At 36.3% G+C, this 8,807-nt stretch overlaps 1 protein-coding gene across 1 annotated transcript; it reads right to left on the minus strand.

The window, feature by feature from the left end:
- Positions 1-1,572: 1,572 nt before the first annotated feature.
- Positions 1,573-2,686, minus strand: LOC122536539. Its single transcript, XM_043668978.1, has 4 exons — positions 2,550-2,686; positions 1,967-2,048; positions 1,772-1,840; positions 1,573-1,672 (listed from the first exon to the last, which is right to left on the minus strand). The coding sequence occupies exons 1-4, from the start codon at positions 2,684-2,686 to the stop codon at positions 1,580-1,582; spliced, it is 381 nt and encodes a 126-aa protein (XP_043524913.1). The 3' UTR covers positions 1,573-1,579.
- Positions 2,687-8,807: the final 6,121 nt, after the last annotated feature.

The raw sequence follows: 8,807 nt of genomic DNA on the forward strand, positions 1-8,807 counted from the left end.
AAATTCGCGTTCACGCGTGTTTTTTTTTTTTTTTTTTCTGTGCCTGGCCCGAAGCGGTCCCGCTCCTGCTTCGATCCTAATCGACGATCTTACGTCACGGATGCAAAGTTACAACCGGTTTCAGACAGCGAACCAACCTTACGAACTATGTCTACACGTAACGTGTGTGTCAGTCCTATCTCTCTCCCCCTTTTTTCTTTCCTCCTTTCTTCGGTGTGACGAAGGTCTTCTAGCCTCGGTGTTGGACAGGTTTGGATATTGCTTGAATGAAATACTCGGGGAACGATTATGCATATAAGCTTGCGAGAAACTATCGTGTAAAACAAGCGAAGTTTAATAACTAGATCGCGGATTTCCATGCATTTGCGTGGAAGGTACGACTTCTTGCGGCAATTTTCTGTCCAGGTTCAATTCTTTCAATTAATCTTCGTAAAAATATAAAACTGAATAATAACAATCTTCGATGTATTTAACGTACAGTTTTTTTTTATTGAGAAAAAGTTGATATTTGGCTGATTGTTGGACAGATTTTGCCATTGTCTGAATGATTTTTACGCGTTTAAATTGCATAGGATGCAAAAGTATGATATCTAAAGTATATTACTTACATTTTAAAATTGATGATTTTTATGCAATCTTGATTATATTTGTGAGAAGTTTGAAAATTACAAAAAAAAAAAGAAAAAAACTTTTAAAAATATATTAATCAAAATACAATATTCTTTGATTATTCAATAGGTAAACGTTCCATTTTTTTCAATCTATCCAAATGTATACAGGTATTTAATGCATCATCTTATTTCACACGATGAGAACTTCTATCTATGTTCGATCAAATTGATTAACATTAAATAATAAATAACTAATAATTCGCTCTCCTCGGGTTCAAATCAGACAAGAACAGAATTTACATCCGTATTTGTTCTTTGCTTGACAGTCGCCGATTCTAAAGATTCGCGATTACGAGTATAATTCGCCATTACTGTATTTAACGAAATTCTGAAATTCTCGCAAGTTTCCCCAAGACGAACATTCGGAACCCTAAGCGCAACTTCGATAAGAGGACTTAGAACAAGCCAACGGCAAACTCATTAAAAAACGAGCAATTGTTCAAATTTGCAAAACAACCCCAACCATAAACAACAGTTCACCGGGCGTTGAAAACCGCGTGGCCCTGATCAACACGCGCTGCCTGTGCCACGCATCCTCGAACCGAAACGAGACGAAATTCTGTTCGAAGAGGAACAAAAAGAAAGAAAGAGAGAGAGAGAGAAAAAAAAAAGAAATGATAAAAACCGGAACGTGGAAAAAAAAGGACCAGGGGGAAGTTCCATCCTCCGTGTCGTCGTTCACCTCTGTTATTTCAATATCCGTGAATGGCCGCACTATCGAATATTGAGTGCCAATATTTGCGCGCTACTCGGTCCACGTTTATTCTATGTCCAAAATGTTTTTTCGTTCGACGGTGGGAACGAAACGTAGAGAAAAAGAGCGTGTGTGTGTGTGTGAGAGAGAGAGAGAGAAAGAGAACGAGAGACGAGGAAACACGTATAATTAAATCGTGGCGCGGGGCATACGTTCACGGACGATTAAGAGATCCAATTAGGATGGAAGAAGGCAAAAGCGACAACTCACCTTTCTGCAGTTGGCCGTGGTCCGCGTTCATTTTCGCCTGTAACAGAAAGTGCTGCGCTTCACTAAGTAGAATTAGCACAGGCGGCCGTGAAAATTCCGACCGTTCTGCTAAAATATGTGCAAGCGGTTGGCTCACCTCGTAACCTTGTTTCGCGCCTCGTCCGCCGCCCCAATAGTCGCTCTCCTTGTCGTGGGGGTTGCATTGCTGTAACAGAAAGAACAGAGAGGGATCCGTTAGTTTTATATCTCGCACGAATATTCGAGCAAACGCCCGACAGCATCTTTTTTTTCTTTTTCCTTTTCAATCGTATACTTCGATTTGTCCTTTTACCTTTCTTCTTTTATTATTACTCTTCGCTTCGAGGGGGTTCAGGCGGATCGTTTGCACCACGCGTAACCACTGATTTCGATGTCTGGCGATTCGAGAATTTTGCGACCGTGAATATACATAACGGAACAATTGTAAAATCGTAAGCACAACACTCGGATCAAAGCTCGTGATAGCTCTCGTCCCGCTTCCGGTTAACCTCTTCCGCTAGAATAACGCGCCGAGAATCTTTTGTCCCAAATTGCAACATTTTCTCAGTTTTCAAGTATGTTTAAATGTAACCCGGGCAAAGCAAATGACAAGTTTATTGCTTCTTAATAATTTCTTAATAATTTTTATCACATCAGCGAGTTTAAAAGATGAAGAAAGCGACGAATTACTGTATACGGCTAGGTCACTCGTTATGGTCCGCGAACCAGTTGCCAGCGCAAGTGGTTAACCGTGTATCGCGACGCGTTTCACGAATATTCGCGAAAACAACGCGCAAATTGAAGCTATAATATGGACGCTACGATGTACGAATTCGCGACGCGCCGATGTTACAACGTGAACGTTTCACCTCTGACTGCCTTAGATTTGTTCTTACGCAATGACTTTCGCTGCCTTACTCGAGCGTCCTGCACAGTTTGTCACGTAAACAGACATCAATTCTTGGAATTCTTGGCAATTTTGCACAAACAGACAAATTCCTCGAAACTGAACAGCCATAGTTTTTGCAACCATGTTATGAAGAAGAGATAATCCGTATAGGTCTCTACGTGCGTACAAACGTCATAATATTACAGTATATTATAATATTTGTCTTCGTCGCTCTACCCGTAAAATAAAATCGATTTATTAAAAATTCTAACTTCTCTATTTAATTATTATTATTCAAGATAGATAACAGAAGACTGGAGTATAAATCGACCCCACCCCCCCTCCCCAAAAATAAACACCGAATTTTATTAATATGATAATTTTAAAAAAATATCCAACAAGATACCTAGTATTAAGAAAAAATTCTTAATAAGAAAAAAAAAAATTCGAGCAGAAAAATTTCTAATAAAATACTTTAAATATACAATATTTATTAACGCTATATGTAGTTATTACGCTACATTAGTTACGATATTCAAGCGAACCTGCAACGCAAAGGTAAAAAATACTCCGCTGGTTCTCCGTTCGTCCATCGATCGGGTATTCAACTGAACACGTTGAGCAACGAAAAAATAATAAGTGCACAAATCAACGAGAGAAATTGTATAATTGTTCGATCGATAAACGACGAGTAGCATCGTCGAATGCCAATATCCAAAAGCCGCGTAAAGAGCATCAATAATTGATCGAGCATGATAGCGAGGAGGGGCGAGGAGGGTTGGCGAGGTGGTGGAGTGTGATACTGCTGGGAAAGCAGTCGAGGCTGATGGAAGCGTGGGCAGAGGAGGGTCGTGGATGGTAAAGAGGACGGCGAGGGGTAAAAAGCACCGTCTAGACACAACATAGACGAGGGTGGCGGGTTTAGCCTGTGACCTTGGGCATCACCCGGCCTCCTAGAGAAACAAACAGTTTCAACCCTCCACCCTAAACTATCTCTCGCAAATCAAAGATACGCAAATCGTTGCGCATTTTCAGGCGGCGGGGGTGAAAATTTTTACGCAAAAAAAAAAAAAAAAAAAAAAACAGACTAGAGCTGTTGAAATCAGGCGAGTGAATTAATTTTAGGTGACTTGTGCGAAATTGATCGAAACGAAAGGAGAGATCGATGTGTTTCGTTGTACGTTCATAATCTGGCTAAGAAAAGAAAGAAAATGTACCATCATAAACAAATCATTTTAGAACATTGGGCATTATTTGTAATATATAACGAATATTTAATCAATTTAGTATTACTGTTGTTATTATTATTGATTCATAAATTATTGTGCAAGAAGGCTTCGACTTTCTTAAATTGTAGGATTTAAATGAAAAAGAAGTATCGAAGAATCAAAATTCAATCATACAAAATTAAAAATTACGAACGAAAATATTTTCTTAATTCTTATTCTATTCTCCTACTAAAGTAATTTAATCCGCGTCTGAAGGGAAAACTTACGCAAAGATTGTAATTAAAAGAAAACCTTCGAGCCTTCCCCAACCCCCAAGAGAAGAAATTTCACCCTCGTTAAAAATAAAACTAATAAATCCATCATACGACGAGTGCCGCGTGAAAGGGAGTTTCTCAAATCTTTCGAATTTGTACGCAATAAATCATCAGTCGTCTCGCTAATTACCCACATGGAGAGAAAATTCTTCCCCTCGATTCTAATGTTCCCATAACGAAAGCGCCGTGTTTCCAGACCAGAGAACGAGCGTGGGCGGTTTGAAACAGCCAGAGAAATATACGTATGTATGTATGCATGTATACGTATGACAAGAGGGATGCTAGGAACATTAAGGGATGACCTCGTTTCCCTTCTCACGACCTCCTGAACCACAAACGACCCCGTACCACCCTCCGACAGCCCTCCGCAACTCGGAGGACCTTGCGTGTGGTCACGTACCCATCTCCAAGGACTCGTGAATGCTCGGCATAAAGGGTGGCCGTTCCAATGACGTGGTGGGATCACGTTACACGAACGATAAAATAAAAATAAACGCGACAATTCGTAAACTTTTCTTCTTTCTTTGTACCCATTCGTTGTAATGGCGAAATTGTTTCAGAGCTTTCGACATGTGCTTGTGGAATATAATGTATTTAGAAGAACGAGGTTTTTAACTTTCCTAAGGGTGGAAGCAAACAAATTTTGTTCGACGAAATAAATTATTGTTGTAAAATAATTATTAAGACGAACGAAAGAAGCGTAAACATTGTGAACATATTGTATCAAATAAATATAACAGTTGGACTTTAATAAAGTTTGGAGACCAATTTTTGTAGTAAATATTGTCGTACGATAATGAATAAATGAAATGCAAACATTGTAAATACATTAATAGTATTAATTTAATTGTAGATTTTCATAAAGCTTCGAGAATAATTTTTGTAGTAATTGATGTATAAAAATTGTACAAACATTTGTATATTGTAAATATATTTAATGAATATTCCATAAGTGTTTTATAAATATTCACCGTTGATGTTAAATTATTTTTTGAATCTTTCATTTCAATTTTATTTCATTGTTCTCTATCAGGGAAAATAAAGAGTAATAATAATTTAGTATATTTAGTATATTTAGTACGTATAGTATACGTATACATTTTCTTCGGAAAAAGAACGTTCATTTTTCGACGACATACATATATATATATATATATATATATTGGGTATAATTTACTATTATACAGTACGCACAATTATATATATATATGTGTGTGCACTTTAATAATTAAAATGTATTTGTTATAAATTTGAAAAAGAAAACGGGATACGTCACGTTCAAATCCTTCAAACACACAAAAATCTAAAAACACGTGAAACGTTGATCGATCTATCCGATCGATCATTATTCAATAACTTATTTCTGCACATTTACTTCCGTCTTTATATCCTACGTCATCGATTCATCGAATTCACGCATAAAGTCGCTCAATCTACGTAATGCCAAGTAATTATTTAATTACACCGAACTGACAATCAGAAATCTGTACAGAGAAAGACGAACCGAGCGAGTCGATAGTAAAACGACAGCAAACTAATTCTCAATAGCCATCGGCCGGCTCGTAAATCGACGTGAAAGATGATTCGTCGATCAACCCAGTTCGATAAGTGCGAATCGATAGCGAGCTTACTCGGCGGGACTGAATTTTACGCGGTCATAAATCGGCGGGTGCAGGACCGACCTAGAAACCGAGCTAAGGGACACCATAAGGCGTCGAAAGGGCAATGCTTTCGTCTGTCGCTCCACAGGTGGCTCGTGAAACGATCCGATTCTTGTGAGAAAGTCCAAGAACGTGAAGGGATATGCATTTTCTGCGCGAGGATGGTCAGCGCGGCCCTAACGTCGTCGAAAGTTCACCTTCTCGCGAACGATCGGATAAAATCCCTCCAGATATTCCGATCCTGTCCACTGACACCATCTTTATTGAAACAAAATTTCGACGTCTGTTTTTTGCCCTTCCTCGTCATTCCACGATATCAAAACGTCTGTCGGATTCGCGAATTTCGCGAAAATTTCTTACTTTATCTTAAGTTTCTATATTTATTTATTTATTTTCTTGTTTTGTTCATCGTTGGTTGAGTTTGGAAGCTGGGAAATATTGTTAATTATTATTATCGTTTATTATTACTTTTCTTTTCTGAGAGTTGAATCTAGGATAGATAATTTAATTTTCCATCTTTCTATTTTGAAAATGCTCATTCACAATGGATAAAATATCTCTGTCAATGGAGTTGACGATTATATTTATGACTCTATTTATCACTCTATTTTTATTTTACTTAATCTCCTATTTTATTGACTCAGTTCCAAACATACTCATTTCTGAAAGGTCAAATGTCAAACGAGCGAAATTTGAAACTTTGGTAATTACAAATTACTATATTTTAATATTATTTTATTTTATTATCTCCACCATTGAAAGTTGAATTTTCATCAGTTACAAATTAGCTATCATTTTTCTACATGTATTTTAGAAATTTTGATTCCTATACAAAGTAGGTCATTTGGATTTGCAAAATACTTCTCAAGCATTTGATTACGAATTACCAACTTTTAAAATTACTCCAAACTTCCCCGAATTTTCAACATTTAATAGAAAAAAATATATATCTTTAATCTCTTAAAAGAGTCTACCCCCAAGACAACAATTTACTTCTTAATCTCTAAAAAATTCTATTTTCAAGATTTCTACGATTCTCACCTTTCAGAAAAGAATAGAAACAAAAGATCGTTCAGATCTCTCAATGAATCAATTTAAAATTAAAAAAAAAAAACCCCTAATTCCAAGTGACCATAGTTCAAAGTTAATCTCATCGAAACAACAGGAACAGCGACACAGCGACTCCCGACAAAAGTAAAAGCCACTTCTCTTTTAAAAACCATCAGCCCCTAAAAGAAAGCATCCGATGGTGGGAAGATTCTTCACTCGTCAACTTCGACTCGTCAGGAGAAAGAATCTGAGCGTGTTCTCAAGTACAGACAGGAAGTGGGTGATATTTCTATTTTTAAAAATGGTAAACGAGAGGAGGCAGCAAGGTGGAAGGAAATCGTCGTTGAGCAACAACAGACCGATTCATCCCTTAAATACGTCCGCCTGTTGGCAGATGGTATCGAGATCAGTCACATGACTAGGTTCAAATTGGATCTGGTAATAAGAAGAATAATTGAAGAGCCTCCAAGTCGGGTGGCCAAGTCTAATGTCGTCCTTTGACATTTGTCTGACATTTCCTACAAGGGTTGCCGACCCAAATCCCTTTAAGTCGAATCGATCTGAACGCGTTTTACATGAGGAAAAACATATAAACGGACTTCACATTTGCTTCGCTTCCTTATAAACGAACTGGCGACTACAGATTTTGTATAAATTGTTTCCCATTACTGTTGATATTAAGAAATATTTTATGTAAATTACTTATTATCGCTGTCAATAATTAACAACGAAGATAAGAGAAATATAAAATAATTTTTTAATACTGCGCTGCCTATAATAAGATTGTTATTATTGCGGTGAAGTGTAGAATTCTAGAACGAAGAAGAAGATTTAATTTTCATTTCATCATTTCTTACCGTTGTTAATATTAACATGTGCAAGAATAACAGAAATATTTTTACAACATTTATATGTATATTGATAAATACAGAAAATCAACCTAATAAAAACATTCGTAACATTTTTATAGGCAAGTAAAAGAATTTTCACAAATTGCTTCGATTGGCGTTCGACTGCGCAAAATTTTGAACTCTAGTTTCTGTAGTGTAATAATAAATTTTGTGTATGAAAAATGACTGTATTCTATTTCATAGAAAAATATTAAAGTTTCCAAATCTAAAACCTATTCATTTTCTAAACATACGATTATATTACTAGATTCTACTAGTAAACGTAAGATAACGAAGAATTATATTCAAAGTATTATATTTAATATAATATCAGTCACGGATTTTGGAACGTGTCACACCGCGAATAGCAGTTATCTCTTAATAATTCACCGAGAGAATGAGACTTATCCTTAGTCCGACAAGTCTCCAAATTTCAAACTCAAGTTTCAACAATTTCGACGAGCGAGAAATAGACGTATCATCTATGTTAAAAATTCACCTTATAAAAAAAAAAAAGTAAATTGCATTAATTCTACAATATAGGATTTGTTACGGTATGCGTGAAAATTTTATAAGTTCAAGAAATCAAAAACATGCAATAATGATATTTTATAAGTGATAAACACAAGAAGTAAGTAAAATTATCTTGATGCGAAATATGTAAAATAAAAGCTTACGAATACACGTATTATAAAATTAATTGACATTAGAAATATCGAACCCGTCAATATAACGAATTTCAGACTTCCTTTTGCTGAAGAGATACGGCTATTTTTCTCAAAATCAATATTGATTAATTCAGACAGAGACGTGATCGTAAAAATCTTAATTTAAATATAGAATTCGAAACACAGCGCCAGTACTAACACGCGCGTAAATTGTAGAGAAGACGCTAATCATATCTTTCACATCGCGTTATAAGCGTTTCGATTTAATGAGAAAAATTCGTTATAACGTTCGTTATATGTAGGATTGTCCACTGCGCTTGCTCTAAAACTTTCAAACAAAGTACACAACCGAAAAAACCTTTGACATTCGTATACTAAATCAAGAACCCTTCCACTCGCTTTAACATCCACCAGCCGTTAAAAAAAACTTCATCAAAAACCAAGAAAGAAACC

Source organism: Frieseomelitta varia, unplaced genomic scaffold (genome assembly GCF_011392965.1).
Source record: "Frieseomelitta varia isolate USP_RPSP 00005682 unplaced genomic scaffold, Fvar_1.2 scaffold_846, whole genome shotgun sequence".
NCBI lineage: Eukaryota > Metazoa > Arthropoda > Insecta > Hymenoptera > Apidae > Frieseomelitta > Frieseomelitta varia.

Excerpts from the sequence above, each read along its gene's own strand:
- LOC122536539 (XM_043668978.1), bottom strand. The coding sequence starts at position 2,686 with ATGGTTGCAAAAACTATGGCTGTTCAGTTTCGAGGAATTTGTCTGTTT. Across the intron at positions 2,049-2,549 it reads AAGGCAGCGAAAGTCATTGC|ACATCGAAATCAGTGGTTAC; the intron begins GTAAGAACAAAT and ends TCGAATCGCCAG. Across the intron at positions 1,841-1,966 it reads GTAATAATAAAAGAAGAAAG|CAATGCAACCCCCACGACAA; the intron begins GTAAAAGGACAA and ends TTTCTGTTACAG.